General features: G+C 47.9%; 7 protein-coding genes across 7 annotated transcripts; 4 read left to right on the top strand and 3 right to left on the bottom strand.

The window, feature by feature from the left end:
* Window positions 1-2,461: 2,461 nt before the first annotated feature.
* Window positions 2,462-3,948, top strand: JN550_013762 (uncharacterized protein; the record flags this gene model as incomplete). Its single annotated transcript, XM_049312385.1, has 2 exons — window positions 2,462-2,917; window positions 2,971-3,948. 2 exons carry the CDS (start codon window positions 2,462-2,464, stop codon window positions 3,946-3,948), a joined length of 1,434 nt encoding a protein of 477 aa, XP_049164271.1.
* A 172-nt stretch (window positions 3,949-4,120) lies between these two features.
* Window positions 4,121-5,119, bottom strand: JN550_013761 (uncharacterized protein; the record flags this gene model as incomplete). The annotated part of the gene is made up of 2 exons (XM_049312384.1): window positions 4,121-4,317; window positions 4,381-5,119. 2 exons carry the CDS (start codon window positions 5,117-5,119, stop codon window positions 4,121-4,123), a joined length of 936 nt encoding a protein of 311 aa, XP_049164270.1.
* A 4,257-nt stretch (window positions 5,120-9,376) lies between these two features.
* On the top strand, window positions 9,377-10,889 carry JN550_013760 (uncharacterized protein; the record flags this gene model as incomplete). Its single annotated transcript, XM_049312383.1, has 6 exons — window positions 9,377-9,444; window positions 9,527-9,599; window positions 9,664-9,872; window positions 9,939-10,075; window positions 10,141-10,304; window positions 10,368-10,889. 6 exons carry the CDS (start codon window positions 9,377-9,379, stop codon window positions 10,887-10,889), a joined length of 1,173 nt encoding a protein of 390 aa, XP_049164269.1.
* Window positions 10,890-11,452: 563 nt separating this feature from the next.
* On the top strand, window positions 11,453-12,460 carry JN550_013759 (uncharacterized protein; the record flags this gene model as incomplete). Its single annotated transcript, XM_049312382.1, has 3 exons — window positions 11,453-12,049; window positions 12,098-12,262; window positions 12,434-12,460. The coding sequence occupies 3 exons, from the start codon at window positions 11,453-11,455 to the stop codon at window positions 12,458-12,460; spliced, it is 789 nt and encodes a 262-aa protein (XP_049164268.1).
* Window positions 12,461-12,532: 72 nt separating this feature from the next.
* On the bottom strand, window positions 12,533-13,260 carry JN550_013758 (uncharacterized protein; the record flags this gene model as incomplete). Its single annotated transcript, XM_049312381.1, has 3 exons — window positions 12,533-12,539; window positions 12,599-13,012; window positions 13,085-13,260. 3 exons carry the CDS (start codon window positions 13,258-13,260, stop codon window positions 12,533-12,535), a joined length of 597 nt encoding a protein of 198 aa, XP_049164267.1.
* Window positions 13,261-13,795: 535 nt separating this feature from the next.
* JN550_013757 (uncharacterized protein) lies at window positions 13,796-14,425 on the top strand (the record flags this gene model as incomplete). Its single annotated transcript, XM_049312380.1, has 3 exons — window positions 13,796-13,988; window positions 14,045-14,179; window positions 14,235-14,425. The coding sequence occupies 3 exons, from the start codon at window positions 13,796-13,798 to the stop codon at window positions 14,423-14,425; spliced, it is 519 nt and encodes a 172-aa protein (XP_049164266.1).
* Window positions 14,426-16,609: 2,184 nt separating this feature from the next.
* On the bottom strand, window positions 16,610-17,268 carry JN550_013756 (uncharacterized protein; the record flags this gene model as incomplete). Its single annotated transcript, XM_049312379.1, has 2 exons — window positions 16,610-16,716; window positions 16,776-17,268. The coding sequence occupies 2 exons, from the start codon at window positions 17,266-17,268 to the stop codon at window positions 16,610-16,612; spliced, it is 600 nt and encodes a 199-aa protein (XP_049164265.1).
* Between the last annotated feature and the right edge of the window lie 1,760 nt (window positions 17,269-19,028).

Here is a 19,028-nt window from a genome sequence, read left to right as displayed (position 1 = left end):
CCGCACAATCAGCTCACCCCTTGTACTTAAACAAATGGGAGTTTATGCAATCCGCACTTAATCACTAGAGACCCAGACAGCCAATGAGGTACAAGCGAGGAAGTGAATGGTCAATTAGCGTAATTTTGAAGATATTACCCATATCGTACAGATTATATCCCACCGAGAGCCGTTAACTCAGCACACCAATTGTCAACGCGATAAGCGTCAGTTCGAGTTACGAGCGAGCTTTTAGTTGTGCCCATATTAAGATCTCCATGGCCATAGACGACTCCGAGTCCATTTCCGCTTGATGCGCATATCACGCTCTGTTTCATTAGGCCTTTAAATACCCACTCCGGTCACAAGCAAGCAGTATGATCCATGGATTGTAGACACTAAGCTTTTAAAACCGGCAGCGATTATTATTGAGTCTCAAAAGTTCAGCCTTTGAACCAGGTCGACCGCCAGGACTTCAAAGGAAATACCTGGAAGTGAAGCGCTGGAATAACGATGCATACGTCGTGAAGACAAGTACCGAGGTTCCCGCACTTCTAGAGGCTGCAAAGCACTCAATCAAATCCCGAACTTTCCATGAATGCCCTACATAAGTTAACTGTCCTCATCAGATCATGTTCCATCAAATAGGATTGAGTGTAATCTATTTTCGCCGTATTCCTGCTGCCACTAGATGTCTCGACATAATCAACCTTGCCGCAAGGTACTGGAAAGCTCTTCCGGGGCAGATATCCGTTGGGTCGGGACTTTGATGTCCATCCCGTTACGGCGTCGCACGGGCTAGGAAGTAGTAATGGGGTTCCCTTCCGATGCAATGCCTTCTTTCTCGGAAGCGTCTGCCAAGCTGACAGAAGTCGATTTCAACGTTATATGGCAGTGACTAAGCTTATTCTGTTTTGCTGTCCTGTCGCGCGGAAACTGGCGACTCTCTTGGGTATGGTTCAATTGTAATCGAGTCTTCGCTCGAACAACTGGAAACTCCGATGACTGCTAACGAAGGAGAATGAGAAAGTATTTCATGATGGCAATTGCAACGTTGGACAATGTGCAAATATGCGCTCAGCCATATTATCTGGTGGGATCTAGAACAAAGTCTTTCGACAAAACGAGCCAGGTATCTTGTATGGTTTTACGGCTTTGATAGCAGAACTTTACAGCCATCTTAATTTGGCAGTACTACTGCAAGTCCCTTAGTAGGGTTCCTGCGATATCTGTGGCTATGTTACTGCCCAGATTTGATGGAGCTACTTTGCCCGCTTCTTTTCTCTGGCAGGCGGCACTTTTGAAGATTAAAAGCACACAATGGAAGTGATATGTGAACTTTGATGCGTCTGTGCCGCATGAAGGTTCTGATTTGACTCGTGACGTGTGAATTTTGAGACTTGCGGGCTCGTTTTACGCACGGACAAGGATCACTTTAAGTTCGTATCGTCCCGTAGCCCATGGAACCGTGTCAGGTATCTACTGACATATAAAGCACTCAGAAGGACCGATCCTTGAAATCGGGTTCATGGACCAGGAGGTTGAAAACCGACACATATCAACATGAGGCCAATATGGTCTTTCGTCTGCGTTGCTAGCTTTCTGCGAGGAGCCTCTGCAACCACTGATATTAAACGCTCAGCCGAAGGGAATTACGCCTACCTGAGCATATACGAGAACATTGGCTGCTCTGATGAGGATCAAATAGGAATATGGGAGGTACTCACGTCGGACCTGGGCCAGTGCAGGCAGTTCTCTGATCTTCCAGTGCGGTCATTGGTACTAACTGACCACGACAAAGACTGTGTTTGTAAGTTACTCAAATGCCATGAATGAATGATCGAATATGCATCCAACCTGACAACCACTTTCGTAGTGAGGGTGTTTACAGATGACAACTGCGAAACCTCGGCGCATCGGCCAACCAAATCTCATTGCATGGGAAACCAACGACGGTGGTTAAGCTTCACCGTCAGTTGCTGATGTTTGGTCCACAGGAACACGCAGAAGCACGAGGAGAACTTATGCGTGAAGAGAAGACAGGTTCGTTACAGGAATGACACTTCGTCAAGCAGCATGGAAGTGGGAATGTGGATAAGTTGGGGCTGGAGCGTGGTCCAGGGTGGAAAGTAATCAAGTAGCAACGTCCCATTTTTGCGACAGATCACTTCGTTTACTCTTCGATCGGCTCACAACCCCAATCAGTGCGATTAATATAATTAAAAGCGCGATATCAAGTCAATGAAGCGTGGCGGCGAGGTGTTTGTCTATCGCAGACGATGAAGTGGTTGTACGTGCGTGCGACTGACTGTGGCTTGCTTCAGTGGGCTGTGGCTGGTGATGAGGTCATTGATCGTCACGGGACCACACAGACAAACAGACTCTGCGATACAACCTTCAGATGCGCGTAGGGTCTTTCTACAAAATGATCAATGTGTCTCCGCTTGTCGGCTTATATTTCCCATTGCGATAGTCCTAAAAGATGGCAAGCAATAGCCCTCCACCGGGGTTGCGCTGGCGTTCCAATACCTTCTTCATCATCGCAACTATCGCATTGGGCCTATTCACAGATCTCTTCCTGTACGGGCTTGTCGTGCCCGTCCTCCCTTTCGTCTTGCGAGATCGATTATCCATTCCGGAAGATCAGATCCAATCATACGTTTCAGGGCTACTCGCAGTCTACGCTGGAGTTCAGCTTCTGTTTTCAGTGCCCATCGGATGGCTTGCAGATCGCACCAGGTCGAGACAGCTTCCATTCCTGTGTGGTCTTGCAGCACTTCTGGCGGGAACTGTTTTGCTGGCTGAGGGTAGAAGCATTGTTCTTCTGATTGTCGCGAGAGCTCTGCAGGGTATCAGTGCAGCGGTGGTGTGGACCATAGGTCTGGCGATGGTGTTGGACACCGTTGGAACCGAGAATTTGGGCAAAACCATGGGCACGGTAGGATTTTCATAACCACACTCCACCACGATTATCCCCTAACGTGTATCTAGATATTTTCGACGATATCCATAGGTGAACTACTGGCACCCGTGCTTGGGGGCGTTCTGTATGACCAAACAGGGTATGGAGGGGTGTTCGCGCTCGCAACCGGGATATTGGCCCTCGACTTTATTATGCGACTTCTCATGATCGAGAAGAAAACGGCTGCCAAGTATAACCTCTCGGATGTGGCTGGTGCTACAAACCCACGCGAGCATGGTACGAGGAACAACGGTGGCGAAGAAAGAGAGCCGACAGAGGAGGATTCCTTACTTTCGAACAAGAAGGACGACACATACAAGATCGAAAACGAACAGAGCAAGTTGGTCAGATCCTTCCCAATCATTTACTGCTTCCGTAACCCAAGGCTGCTCACTGCGATGCTCTTATCTTTCGTCCAAGCTACGCTGCTTGCTGTGTTCGACGCGACCATCCCTACAGAGGCACACACACTATTTGGTTTCAATTCATTAAAAGCTGGTCTTCTGTTCATCGCTTTGGACATCCCCTACCTGGTTCTTGGGCCACTGGCTGGATGGGCCGTAGATAAGTACGGCACCAAACTCGCAGGGGTAATTGGGTTCGCCTACCTTGTCCCAGTGCTAGTACTACTTCGGCTCCCGACCGAGGGTCTTGCGACGGGAACTAATAATATCATAATATATTGCGCAATCCTTGCACTCAATGGGATTGGCTTAGCAGTTATTGGTTCTCCTAGCTTCGTCGAGGCAAGCGAGGTGGTTCAGCGGTACGATAAGGCCAATCCGGACTTCTTCGGAGCAAATGGACCATATGCTCAGCTGTATGGATTCAGCTCAATGTTCTTCTGTGCAGGGCTCACCATTGGACCTGTTGTTAGTGGTTCTCTTAAGGACTCCATTGGGTACGGGAACACCAACGCGATATTTGCAGTCGTCTCGGGTATGGCTGCTGTGCTATCATTCATCTTCATTGGTGGCAAACCGAGTCCACTCTCTCGAAGAGCTTAGAAGATTTCAAGTTATAAATACGATATTAAAACTTTTTAAATAGAAGTATCGAAATGAGTTCAGGGCGACTGAATTGCCAGACAATACATAGATGTTTCTCGTGTCTTTCATTGTTCATACGCCGAATGTGCCTTGGTCATAACGTTGACTGCGGAATCGATGCATATGGGTTCTAGCACGCCAAGTCGAAGATAGGTGTACTGTTTTCGATCGGGGTGACCGCGAATGAGATGTCAGTCTGAGCAGTGTTGGCGTCCTTTAACGTGTACCACCACGTATTGCGTTGTCCAAATAGTGTACACCCAACCTCACGCCAATATCTCCTCGCATTCTCCAGCGAAGCCACTGCTGCTCCAGAATTGGGTCCAACTAGCAACTATATTAACAAGCGTCCTTTTACCAAAAACGGAGCGAACGTTAAATGCTACTCACCATGAGGCCAACCCGTCTCTGTAACCCATACGGCCTTGCCACTGGCTACACCCTCGGTGTTCGCGACTGCGGTCCGGAAGTTCTCCGCAGCTTGATCAATCGAGTTTGGCTTGGTCGTCTCAAAGTACGGGAACGAGTTGTGACCCAGCCAGTTGACGGAGTTTGCAACGCCGCGGTTCTCGGGCAGGATCCACGCAGTCCAAGTATCAACGTGTCCGATGGGCTTGTTCTCCAGCAGGGTTCCCTTAATCCAGTCGCGCATCCAGCCGATGTACCCCTCGATTTCGGCGCCTGTCGCGCCGGCCCCGGCGTTGTTCGCTTGGCCTTGTGCACTGCTTCGGTATAGATCCTCGGATCCCACACTTATGCCGATAATGCGATCCGTGAACGGTGTACCAAGCTCTCGGGCGCCCCGAAGCAGGGCATTGAGCTCATTCGTGTAGGCATCTCGGCCTGCGCTGGCCCAAAGGCCAACTAGTATCGACGTGTCCGTGTCGATCGCGGCCCGGAAGGCCTCGATAGGGTCGGCAGCGGTTCCGCACTGGACAGATGTATAGAGCCTGGCTGATGCGAAACCAGGGGCACCGGCTAAGTTCTTCGCCTGATTGAAGAAGTTCACAAAGTCGGCATAGTGTCTGCATGAACCGTCGTTGTTCGTTGAGCCGTAGTTGAAACCTTGTAGCTGAGCAGTGGCAATTCCCGTCACGCCCAGTAGGGATACTGTATGCAGAAGCTGCATGATTGTTCCCCTACTATCCTGTAAAAGATTGGAGTCAAAGTTCTAAAAGAGTAGTTTTGCAGAGCTTGCGATTGAGGATCGCCTAAGTACGTGATATCGCAGTCCAGATTCTCACATTTTCCTCGACAATGGTCTGGATTACAAGTTTTATTTACACGATCCCAACAAAACTTCCCAGTCCTCTGCATGGCAATCGAGATGACGTACATAAGCTGAATGAGGCTCGTATTCCCCAAGCCAAGACGGCTCGTCCTTGATGATCAGTTCTATTTGATTGGCCTACTAATTGGAGAATGGTGTTGTCGCATTCGACGTACCGAACGCCACCCGCGTGTTCGGGGGCAGGCATGAAGATTAGGCGACAATACCCGCAAACGTTACGTTGGAGTACTTGGCAACTTGGCCGACAGTTGGGTGATACACCGCGCACCGGTGCTTTTGGGGGGCTCGTAGCACGTTCTTGAGGTGACACGAGCTTCTGTTGTGCTCCGAGAGGACATTGGGCACAGGCGAAAACACTATGCGACGAGAGTCTCCGTAGCAGCTCAGTTTGGCAACGGAGATTGTTTAAGACTCTTCGGAGTTGTCGCATGCGCCTAACTTATAATGTAGAAAGGGACTCGATCTTCAGCTCGTTCAGCTGGTCGCCCTGGAATGGAGGCTGGCCCGCTAGATTGGGCACTGCTGCAGCGTGTTGGGCGCTTCCCCATTCCCCTCATGCACTAAACTACCGCTTCAGACCCTGGAAGCCTGCGTTGGGCATTTAACTTAACACTCTCTTGATCTTGTGGGCTGCCTACGTATAAGGCCAGTATTTACGAATGCTTTCTGTGCAACTGCAGTCAGTTCGCTGTAAGTCAAAATTACATGAAAATATTTCAAGTAGCGAGTTGCATTGAACAAAATGCATGGCTTGCATGACTAGTTTTTGCAGAAGGTAAGGTTTATTTATGGGATATGTTAATTCTCTTTGGAAATGAGACCGAAGAAATAAGGCGGCGCTAGATCTCCAGCTGCCTTATCGTACAGCTAGCAAGAAAATGATCGGTTTCGCAGCCAGGAAACCTCTCCAAGAGCTCCAGAACCATCGTTCGGCCGACCGGAATATTTAAACACTGATAATTTCATGGCTTGGGCTGGTGAAACAAAATGTAGGCCTGTTGGGTTTCTACGTGGGCACGACTATCGTACCGTGGATTTGATCGTGGTTTATGGGGGCAAGCTGGCAAGACGACCCGTCGCCAGCAATTGCGTGCGCACGGAATGACATCCCCATTGACGCGGGGCATCTTGTGAGAACATAGCACTTGGAAATCCATACCGGACAGCTTCTCACAATATTCATCATCGAAAATACATTTGTGTATACCCTTCGCCATCCTAGAAGTGATTTATGACAATCAGCCGATGATGAAAAGGCGTGTACTCTTTGCCTGCGGATTTCTACTGTCCGCGTTGCCAGCTTCCGTCAGCATCCCCACAGAGCAATGGGTCCTTGACCCCACCAAGAACCCAAGCGCCTCGCCTCGTCGGTACAAAGGTTCGTCAAGAGTACGTTATTTCCGCCGGGACCCATAACTACCGTCGGTGGTAAAGTGATATTAACCTTATATATGTATTTCCCAGCGAAGCGTGGCCTTTTGATGACCGCTTTGCGCCCAACAACAAGGTTGGGAGGAAATCATCAATGACTGGTAAACGTGGATAATGGCCGATGGTATGACTGATAGCTGTCTACCATTTGCTCGAGCATACCCATGGGAATGACTTCTGCCATTTTCAATCTACCTCTCGGGGTCAAGATTGTACAGAAGCAGCCCACGATCTTACTGCGGAACGATGCTGGTTTAGAGTTGTGAGACTCTAATACGACCTATGTCATCACGCTCACAGATCCGGATGCGCTATCGCGGGAGAATCCAGAATGGGCTGAAATGTGTCACTTTATAGCAACTGGTGTTCGACTGTCGTTCTCGTTAAGTGACGGGTGCTCCAAGGTAACCTTGACCGATCTTAAGGATATCATACCGGATAAACCTCCCGGTCCGCCGCCGAAGACTGGCAAGCATCGATACGTATTTCTCGCATTCGCTTCAGCAAATGGTACATCTGAGCCACTGAATTTGACCAAACCCGATAACAGACAGCATTGGGGCACAGGAAAAGAGAGACATGGGGTTCGAGCTTGGGCGCACGCGAATAGGCTGGTTCCTGTCGGTACGTAAAAACTGGTCTTGTGGTGTGTGTCGATAGTAATTGCTCACGATTTCGCAGCTTCCAATTTCATTTATGCTCAGAACGAAGAACAGTAGGCCTTCGCTTCAATTTGACGTTCTCTAGCGGCGCAATCAGGTTTGTCGGCAAGCCTTGTGGGATCCCAAGATCTTGGTAAATTACTGGGTCGCAGCAGGGAGCACACATTCGGCTAGGATACTGCTCACGAATCATGTCTACTTACGCTCTACTCCTGAATGGAACTAGTCGATAGTCAGTCGGCTGTGTTCCAGAAAACGAGATAAGATTTCGATTCTGGCTGGGCGAATGTCATGACTACCCTGAGTCCCTGGCCCCCTGCACCCGTGTCCCATCACGACTTGAATCATGCAATGTGTATTGACTCCCTTTTCACTACACAGCATGTAAATGGATTCTCAAACCTTGACAAGCTGCCGTTTGGACTCCCACATTCCGGGCCATAGAGAGTTTGAACGGCACGTGGTTCACCGAAATAAACCTCATTCATCGCATATATGGCCGATTAGCTTTCGATTAGCCCGGTCTGGCCAAACGTGCTGCCTCGTGGTTCCAGGCAGGCCTGACAGGGCTGAGTACATCCGCATGAAAACCACGGGTCGATGACGGATTTCATGGCACGTCACCTAATCTCTCAGTGCTTAACTCAATGCTCGCTCGGCTAGGCCTTCACTACCATTCGTCGGTCCCGAAATTACCTAGACAGATGCACTAACTAGCTCACTTTCCGTATTCCATGAAGGGGATCCATTGATACTAATATGTACTACGGCATCCGGGATCACTGGTCAAAGAGGCAGTTTATAGCATTCAGCTTCTGGAAATGCGAACACCTTTAGGCCGTGTTCTTGCATGACCCGCAAGCTCTGATGGTCAACGTAGACACTGAGTAGACATCCTGCGTTAAGACAAGAACAACTTTAGTCATGGCCATTGCTCTCTTTAGACCAAGAATAATCTGATATTAGCCCGTGAATACTTCGGACGGCTTATTCGGAGTGCACCCGAGGTTTTTGCGCCATATCACACGGTTGGGATACTGATTCGGGCCTTTCGACAGGCCAAAGGATCATATGCGTCCTCCAAAAGGCTGCTATCTGTTTAGTCTTGGGCCCGGCCTCGACGATTGAACTCCTGAAAGGCCACGTACAGGGAGTAACGCCGGGGACAGTTGCCAACCGTAGAACCGCGAGTCAATTCCTTTAGGGCAATCCACTATGCCCCCGTGGCGATGCCAACACCAAGCGCACTCAAAACCCCATTGACTGGATTCTGTCCCACGCCAAGCAGAAAAGTTTGCGCCGTCAGCCGTGGCGTACGTTAGTTCACCCGTTGTGCACGTACCCTTCCACGACCTACGAGTCTGCCCAAGCAGCTACAAGCTTGCTAGCTAAGCCTCTCGGATGAATCTTACTCCAATTGCTGTAGGAAGCTCTGTCTTGTTCGTTAGCTCTCCGGGATCACTCACCGAGAATGGTATGCTAGCAGTGCCCACGCGGCCGGTCGTACTTGGGCCAGGGCTGGTCAACGTCCTTGGGCGCCGTCGGACGTCGATGGCTGAGGAACTTTGCGACCGGCACGATGACCGTTCATGGATTGGTGCTGTGGTTCTGATCCCCCGCTATTGAATGACAGCGGAGACCTCGCCAATGGAGGCATTCGTGAAGCGATCTCCCGCAGACCTCAAGAACGCGGGCCGGGGTCGCGCACCACAGATCCAGACCTCGAAGTCCGACTCGACGGAGCCGGCCCCTGACTCCATTTGATAGATTTAGGTTTCGGCACTAAAATATGCGGGCTGGGCGTGGGCATCTGTGGATTAAATGTCGTCAATTTCCCTGGGGAAAGGGGCCCATCTCGATCGACTGCTCTCGGGCTATCTCGTAATGAATTCGGCATACTTATGCGCCTCGCCTACCATCCCCAGAGCTGTGGCCGAAACTTGATGACCTCGTCCACTCCAAGTTGTCCACTCGCTGGGGCAGTCATTCATTACAACCAGCCATGTCAGCCCTTATTGCGGAATCATGGACGTGGTACGCCCTTTGCTGGGTCGTAGTCCTTGCGCGAACGTGAGCCAAAACCCCAGATTCCACAGCCGCAATGGGCGAACCCCACAAGATCGAGAAAATGCTGATATTTGTCCATTTTCAGCGTTTCGCGAAGAATCCTGCATGGGTCGTTCAAGAAGATTCAAACGGATGATATCCTCATGCTGGTCGCTATGGTATGCAGCCTTCGAAGATCTTGAATCCATGTATTTTCAAATCGATTATGCTAACGGCTCACAGGTTACTGATACCGTTTTGATTGCCTGCATGAATATCCTAGGAACTACGAATACCAATCTAATTGATCCTAACGACACCACGGTTCTCACGCCTGAATCTATCGTTGAGCGAACGTATGGATCGAAGCTTGTGTTGGTTGTTGAACAGATGCAGATCATCACAGTGTGGTTGATCAAAGCCTGCCTCTTGATCATGTACGGTCGATTGACGTGAGTTCCATAGCCTTACATCTATCTATATCCATATGTCTAGCCCGAGTCTAACGAAGAGAACAGGATGAGCTTGAAGCAGAACTTGGCCGTCAAGATTGTCGCAGGCTATGTCGCATTCGGTTTCATCCTGATGGAGGTTCTTTACTTGGGTGTTTGGTGCCGACCTTTTAGCGAATACTGGGCTGTTCCAACCGCTAACGGTATGTTGTGAAGCCCCTCTACGTTAAATGAAGTTGATTTTTCAGCATATGTTAATATTTTACAGCACAATGCTCTGCCGCCACAAACCATCTAATCACCAACGCTGTGCTGAACATATCTTCCGATATCATGATCATTTTGATTCCGATGCCTATTTTTCTCCAGGCTAAACTGCCAGCTAAAAAGAAGGCAATTCTGGTTGGGGTCTTCGCTCTCGGTGTCTTTACGGTATATTAACATCCTCTCATATTCTATACCTGCGTGCATGTAACCTAATTATTATTCCTTTAGATTCTCTCGGCCATTCTCAACAAATACTACAGTTTCAATGAACCATTTGGGTCAGCCTGGACATTCTGGTACATCCGAGAATCGTCGACCGCCATCATCACAGCAAATCTGCCCTTTACTTGGACTCTTCTACAGCGCACCTTCAACCTCCGCTCTTTCAACGGCAAATCTTCCAACGTGAGAACAAGTGAGGCGGCATCACGTGGTTTCAGGTCTGCGTACGGAAGAGGGACGAGCCGTCGGGTGTCTATCTCAAGAGGTCATGGGGTTGAGCTAGGCCCATCTGATAGCCAGGAGCAGATCAACAACTCATTCGGTATGCCGCTGAAAATCTACCACCAGACCGAAGTTCGTATCAGCAGTCACGAAACCGAAGGCAAGACCGAAAGAGTCTCGTCTCCTGAGACGCCGCACTCAACTGTAACAACGTTAAAGAGTGTTTTCCCTGGTGGTTCCACTGATGCGGAAACATCTTCGAATGAGTCGGATATTGGCGTAGTGACTGTCTGTCGGAAAGTTTAATTATAAAGGCTTATCTATTAAAAATTAAATATAAATATATAAAATATTATTAAAAACTTTTAATATTAAATAAATTACGTTTTATATAAAATTTTATTTTTTAATTAAAAATTATATTAATTATAAAAATTATAAATAATTTATATATTTATTAAAATTACGTTATTATATTTAATAATATATATTATAATATTAATAAAAAAATTATACGAAAGTGAATCCACAGGTATCAACCCCGCTTGTGAACGACCCACTTACAGAATATCTCTGGTAAGGGGAAGATGCAAGGCGATGATCATTACCGATTTCGAGATTCTGTAAGAAAATCAGCGGAAAATAGCTCAATGGTCGTTCCGCGTGGTTCATCAGATTTTCTTGCCTGCTGTTCTTAAACTCCTCCCTGTTGTAGAGCCCCGCCAAGTCAGCTCAGTAGAAATTACCGCACCGACCAGCTACTTCTGTCTTTTGATTCCATTGTTGACCGCCGTCTTAGTGACCGACTCACTCTTCAATTGGAACACCACCTGGACCCTAAACACTACCCCTATATAGTCTTTGAAAACATGCCAGAAGTTGCCGAGGCTCCTGTATTTCCTGTGCTGAGGGGCAAAGTTGCCATCATCACAGGGGCTGCTCAGGGAATGGGGAAGGCAACAGCTGCGATATTCCTCAAAGCTGGTGCTCAGGTTGTCATTGCTGATATCCAGGCGGAGAAGGGCCAAACTGTGGCAGACGAGCTGGCCACATTGGGAGAGATCACATTCATGCAATGCGACATCTCCAGCTCTGAGCAGGTTCAGAGCCTCGTCTCGAAGACGGTCGCCAAGTATGGAAAACTGGACTGCGCTGTCAACAACGCTGCTCTAACGCCCGACTCCACACCACTCGTGGATTTTGACGAGCAATACTGGAACAAGTTGATGGGTATTAACCTTTCGGGTACTGCGCTGTGCTGCAAATACGAGATGCAGCAAATGATCAAAGATGGAATCAAGGGATCGATCGTCAACATTACATCTATCAATGGTTTCAGACCTCAGCCCAGAATGCCGGCATACACATCAGCGAAGCATGCGTTGATTGGCCTTACAAAACATGCCGCGTCTGAAGGAGGTCCTCATGGAATCCGAATAAACGCGATTGCTCCAGGAGCAATCTTTGTAAGCCTGTAGAGACAAGTGCTTTGACAAGTAGCTGACTTGATGCAGACGGAGATGTCGGCAGCAGCGCTGGTGACCATGAACACCACCGAAGAAGAGTTTTCTAAGAGAGTCAGCTATCTTCAACGGTTCGCAATGCCACATGAAGTTGCACAAGGCTCTCTATGGCTATGCTCAGATGCTTCCTCCTACGTGACAGGCATTTCGCTACCTGTAAGTATACTTGAAATGCTATACAATCGCCATTAACTCGGGAGGATGTGGTTTAAAATTAACAACGGGAGACAAATTTGTAAAGCAGTCTCACGGGACTATCATTCGTCTTCTACTCACTTAAGGCTATGGTTACTTTTATAAGATAAAAGCTAACAACTTACGATTTAGATTGACGGTGGATATCTCGCTATGTAGTATTTGCGCATGGCATCAAAAGAGATCTTGCGTCTGCGACTGCCCTTCGGTGCAATGAGTTGCGGTAAAATGTTAAGGCCTACAAGGCTGTAATTATTAGATACTCTTGTAGTACTGCCGATGTTTCTATTGACGTACCAGAACCCATTATATACTAAGTCGTCTTGATATGGGTTTTTCTCTGCGCCGTAGATGTCATCGGGACTAGCCCTAATGACGATCTTACGTGTCCAGTCAAACAGCTGCATGGTATCCCCCTCAATGGCATCCTGAAACTTGGTGTGGCTGACTACTGCAGCTAGCATCGCTTGCGTCATTGCTCGGAGGTGCTTGCCAGGAGCAAGGGTATCATGTATGACCTTCAGTGTTTCCCGTCGGAGTTCCATAGGACCGTTGGATTCCAGCAGATCGTTGGCGAGAGGATCTAGAGCATGTCGACTTGGCTCAAGGATTCTCTTGGTAAATTGGACCACGTATGGTGCAAATGAGATCGTATCTGAGTGACAATCCACAGATGCAATAAGACTCGGCGTGTTGACCAGATAGATCTTGCTTCGAGGTACGCCGAGGGTATACCAGCATCAGCCTTGTTATTCGATAGCACTCGATGGTGTCAAAACAGACCTGATCATGTCATAGTAGCCAGAGCCATGTCGAATCATGCCAATGACATGACCGACAATAGGAAAGCTCGAGGGAATGAGTCGGGTTTCATTAGCATCGTGAGGAAGACCAAAAGAACGACATATGATGTAGAACCCCACGCAGGCGGCGACAGTAGTCAATGTTAAGATGAGCATGATGGAAAAGGCACTCAGTTGATTAGACACTTGAGCAGCCGTGAAAGATGCAACGGTTCGTTAATGTCTCTCACTTAGGTACCTGGCATCCTCACGTATACAAACTCGATATAAGTGCATAACCATTATGCGATTAAAAGATATATCAATTGCCAAGTTTGAGTGATATAATTGTACATGTACGGAGTACCCAGGATATAGCTCTTCCAATAACTGGCTGAATAACCGAGCGGACTTCTGTGTTAATTTCAATTTGGGGTCTATGTATGCAGGCATGCACAGTTGGGGCCAACACCTTGTAGTGCTGGAAAAGCATGATAGGTGTACGGCAACAGGTGTGAGTGTAATAAATGGAATGAGACGAGTCCTGGGACATGTTGGTTACAATGTGAACCAATGCAACCACACTGTGATAGCTAGGGGTTGGTTGTTTTCGACTGCGAACCCAAACGCAAAGTCTCGAGCTCTGCGGACCAACATTGTACCCATACTCTTCCACAACACTACCCAATTGAAGGCATCAAACAGAGCGAGCATGATTAGCCAACTTTTGCTGGGCTCTGCCCTAGCCTACACCGTTTGGAGCATTGCGTGCCTTGAGGCAAATGTGCGCAAGGCTCGCGAGTTCAAAGTGCCCGTCGTCCGACTGTCAATCGACGAGAACAATGTCTTTTGGATCCTTCTCCAGAGATCCGTTGTTTCGATAGGCTCCCCTTCAGTTGGTCTTCGTACCTTCGCTTTCTGTGCCTCTCCCGCCGAGGATGGTATTTCGCCGAGAGAGCAGATCCTCACCTGCAACTGGGCCCAGTATGGGCGCTCGTGTCGCCCATGGCTATCAATCTGCACTTCGCAGATCCTGATACCATACAAGACATCTTGATGCGACGCGGTGATTTCCAACGACCTACGAAAGAACTAAGTGAGTTACTACCACTACCACATGGTCTGATGTGAAGTCAGCTGACCAAAAATAGAGCTTCTGGAGCTCTATGGCCCATGCATCTCGACAGCCAAATGGGACGACTGGCCTCGCCACCGCAAAGTAATGGCCACATCTTTCAATGAATCCATTATCAAGTTCGTCTGGGAGGAGGCCCTCCGTCCATCCGGGGGCATGGTCCGGTCGTGGGCTGGTGCAACAGGAGCCGGAATCGAGAGTTATTAAAAGCATACCCGCACGCTCTCGCTCAATGTCCTTACAGCAGCTGTGTTCAAAACGCATCTTAACCGGAATCACGTGTAGATTGTCTGTATAATAGTTCTTTACAATGTCACCACTTTCAATTCATCAACGTGGCCGCTCAGTGTCTCTGGTCTCAGTCACGCATGACGTCGCACTGATTCAAACCCGGTACCTACTACGGTAAACATTTTGGTTTACTCCTATACCGAATCCATCCCCCCTCGTAGATGCAGGCATGGTCCTATAAAAGGCGGCATGCACCCAGTTTATTGCACTAGCGTGAATATTGCTTTCGTTCCAACCCATTCCGTAATCGCACTCAAAAATTTGAGTTACATACCAGGTGCGCAGTGTGTATCATTGTACGTGCAATGCACAATGGGAGTCTGCCGATAGCTATAGAACATAGGTAACATCATACTCAAGGATTGGTCTAGGAGACTAGAACCCAATAACCCTTGAGTATAGATCCATCGACATCTAACAACCAAGTTGACCCGCTTAAAGGGTGAAAATGATGACTTTTCCAGATCTACTGTCGTTCGGGACGTCTGCATCAGTTTTCTTTACAACAGCCCTCGGAGTCAACATGACGACACCATAGCCCAAACAACCGCCGAGTCTGCTAGTACATGAGGTTTTAACTTGGAACTATTACTGGTTCTGAGGACAGTATGATACTATCCGTTAGATGCAATCGAAGTGGGCCCACACTTCGGTCTTGACTCTTTTTGTGCTGATGTTTACAAAGGTATTGGCCCTGCGATTATGCATGGCCTTGCCAGTCGAAGATGCGGTGCACAAATTTCGAAGCCTAGGAACTTGTAAGAAGCTCAAGAAAGAATATATAATCACGGCCTTGACTTTAAAAGCTGATGCCAACAAGACGAAAGTATGTGGTAATACATTTTCGAATTGCGTAAGAGAGCTTTCAGTGACATTTTTATAGGAAGACTTTAAACCGACATTTATATACACAATGACCGCTATTGTGTACATAGGATCACTTCAATTTGTCATCATGGAGTTTTATTATATTACGCTGTTATCGTCCTGACTCCACCCTTCTTACCGTATCATGCCTACTGTACCTACTAACGGATAGATCTGGAAGAATTGCTATGAAATCCAGTTATCAACCCGAAAGTCAATACACCAAATACAACCCTATATGATCTGGCACAAAAGCCGCGCTGCAGCCGCGAGCTCGGTAAAAGAGCTGCTGCGAACGCCATCAACCATGGGCCAGTCATGATGGACGTGTACTTCGATGTACCTGAAGAAATTGAAAGGAGGCTGGCCTTATGGAACCAATTGACACTGCTTGCTCACGTACGCAAACCTTTTAACAATCCTGCAGTCGTCGAGTTGGGTGAATGTCCAAGAGAGGGTGGTATATGTGCTGAAGAGATTGCGTAACTGGCTGCAATTAACCCTTTGCTGCCCCGAAATCGGAAGGTGTATTAAAAGTCTGGCCAGCAACAACGGTGGGCTATCCTTCAGCTACTAAGCACCCCGTGAAGATGCTGTGAGACACCTAATAGTAGTCTATATGCCCAAAACTTCAATTGGATTAAGGCTTTACCTTGTGTAAACACTTTGCCGGCCATGTTATAAGTGGTACTTAATTATAAGAAGGCCACGTGTTTTGATGAGCCCGTCATTCATCTAGCTGCACTCAACCTCCAACCTCGGCCTGCAATCTAGCCATCGTATTGGACTTGCATTACCAGAAGTTATTTTCCCATTTTGATAAGGCAAATGGTAGCTCCAGCGTATTGCAGGCCGCTGTCGCCGGCGTGGCTACGAACCTGTCGGTTATAGGTGCCAAATTAGATTATTTACTCTATAAAGAAGGAAGGAAGAAGGTTTCCTCCTTTCTTGTGCATGTTGAGCTCCTCTCGCGAGCGGGTAACCTTCGAAGATTGCGGTGCGGGTATTATCGGCACCTAACCTACGGGCTTGGCCCGCAACAGCCGCAAATCATGCTTCGTGTTAGTACTCCCACTTCCACTCCGTCCTTCATGAGTCTGACGGTCTTTTGGTCTCACGTTAACGCAATCTGTCACCAAAGTTGCACAGCCAATGCAATGCGTCCCTTTAGACAGGAAATAATCTGTTGAGCCCGTATTGACTGCGTGGAGGTTGTTTCTTACCTCTATCTCACTACTCTGCTACCGCCGATATCTTGCCAATCATCGCCTCGATCTCGTCAATAGTAATTACAGGTTCCTTCTTCGTGTATCCCTCTGTAAATGGAAATCTCTCTTGTTCTACTGAAATCTTAGCTTCTTCAGTCCGCGTCAAGGAGGTCTCCTGAGAAATGGCTCACCAAAGAAGATCCTTACCCACTCTGTACGAGCGTTACCATCTACCCTATCTCCAAAAAGCATCAGATAGAACGCCGTCTCCGCCAGGCTGCCAGTATCTCCACTGGGCTGTGAGTACTCTGGGTTTGTTTCCTTTGCATTGGCGACACGATCCAATCTCGCCTTCGCTGCTGTCTCTATGCTAATTGTGTCGTTGCTGAAATGAGAGAACACCTGGCCCCAGATTGCTGGGTTTAAATTCAAGTCGTTCCCCCCGTGGAAGAAGTCATCCCGTGAGAGGGATCCGTCGTGTTCGATGATGTTATGTTTGGCAGTATCGGCAAGATTAAATGTGGAACTGTTGCCCGTTGTTGACGTGCTAAGAGCCAATAATATTATGTCCGAAAAGGCGCCAGGGTCAAAACTGTTAGATTGCAGGGCGTTTCTGAGCGTTTCTGCATCGATATCTTGGCCAGTGCGTGGTAGATAGCCATGGTTTGCCAGCGAGTTAAGCATAGGGCATGGTGCACGACCTGGGCATAATTAGCTGAGTTTAAGGATCCCATTAACCGAGCACAAACTATCCCCCGGGCTTGGGGCCTGCCACTGATTGCCTTGGGATTGGGCATATGTCGCAAATCGAGCTGTGGACAGCCAAATCACTCCTATATAACCTCGCATGTCAAAGAATTGCGATGAAACTTGTCAGGCAGAGGATGGTGGGAAGAGCGGCATGAATATTGGCCGGGAACTTCACAAGGGAGAGTTCGATTTGATTTATAAAAGACCCCTTTACTTTTAATACAATGTGTACGTTAACATACTAACGTATCGATTTAATGGAAACTAATCCAAAATGACCTGAAATTTGATTTTAAGAACGGTTTAATGGTTAAGATGATGACTCCTGAATCGTGATCCCGGGTGCCCGTATGCCGATGCTAGTATGCACGCTAAATCGATTAATCGTCCGACCCGTCGTGCATTTACTTACTCTCTCTAACCACAAGCCCTCTAGCTTTACCGATCAGTCCTTACCTTTATCGACCTATCGATTCGTTTAAAGAGTTAGAACAGATGCGTAAACTTAATACCTTATCTAACGAAGTAATAAGCCTCGATTGACGGAACTAGCATCGAAGAAATTTGATATTACGTATAGCCTTTTTACAGACCTTAATATAAGATCTAAGATAATTGTTATTAACTCCCAACCGAACGCTAAGAAATACATATCTAATCGCTCCCATTTGTAATAACAAAGACCATCGGGCCCGGATGGACGTTAAGGCATTATAATATATTCTACGGAGGGCTTTGTAGTTAAATCCATTTAAACCACCGCTCGATTGCAAGTGAACACATATTCTTGGCTATATGGATTCTAATGGATCGTGTTATATTATACCGCAATACGCCTTACACCTCTTATAGAAAATGTAACGGCCAAAGACATCGGCTTATCCGTTTCAGCCACCAAGTCGACTGCAATTATTTTTGTGCCAGATGTTGAGAAATTAGGTCACATGCGGTGGACATGTCCACTGCCCTCCACGCAGTATTGAGCAGCAACAGACGATCCACAGCCTGCGTATGACAATGAACAATTTCGTGGTGGCAGTCAGTGCAGTCAGTTCAGTGCGTATAGCTGATCGAGATCTCTATATGCACAGCAAACAATTGTCGAGGAGCTGATCTCACCTTCGTGAATTTAGTGTCAGAAGGCAGTCCCCAATGGCCGGCTTTCAGCATGTCTTCAACTGCGAACCTCACACGCTCGAGTTTCCAACCCAGCATCAGACGATCTTATAACCAACGCCAGTCCATGCAACAGTCAAGGTTTGGCCTACCTCCAGTAGCATTTTCAAAGGAGAGGAAGGTATGTGAATGAGTCACATTCCTAACTTGCTAGCAGGGAACTCGTAACGCAGCCGGGTTTGCCACTGGTCATCATTTAAATTGGGACTGTTGTTGGTTCTGGAAACCTAGGGTGGTGCTCAGCAATGATCACAGGGGCGCCTACGCCGCACGATCCTGGGATTTCGTGACCAAGCGCGGCACCCATTAACGTCCACACACCACTAAGCCCCTCTCACTAACTGGAATTTGCTACTAACAATCTGGCCACCTTTCGCGCGCTACTCTGCTGAGGATGTTAGCCGCGAAACATAGTTGTCAAGTTTTAAAGAGTCTCAAACATAAAGTCAAACACGTCATTCTATTACATTTGTTTTCTCTTTCTAATTTACATTCCACTTCAGTATAGTGACATCTTC

Source organism: Neoarthrinium moseri, assembly GCF_022829205.1.
Source record: "Neoarthrinium moseri strain CBS 164.80 chromosome Unknown scaffold137_Wmoseri_CBS_16480, whole genome shotgun sequence".
Classification (NCBI taxonomy): Eukaryota; Fungi; Ascomycota; class Sordariomycetes; order Amphisphaeriales; family Apiosporaceae; genus Neoarthrinium; species Neoarthrinium moseri.
The sequence above is the reverse complement of the archived record's forward strand: the minus strand, read 5'-3'. Positions and strand labels throughout refer to the sequence as shown.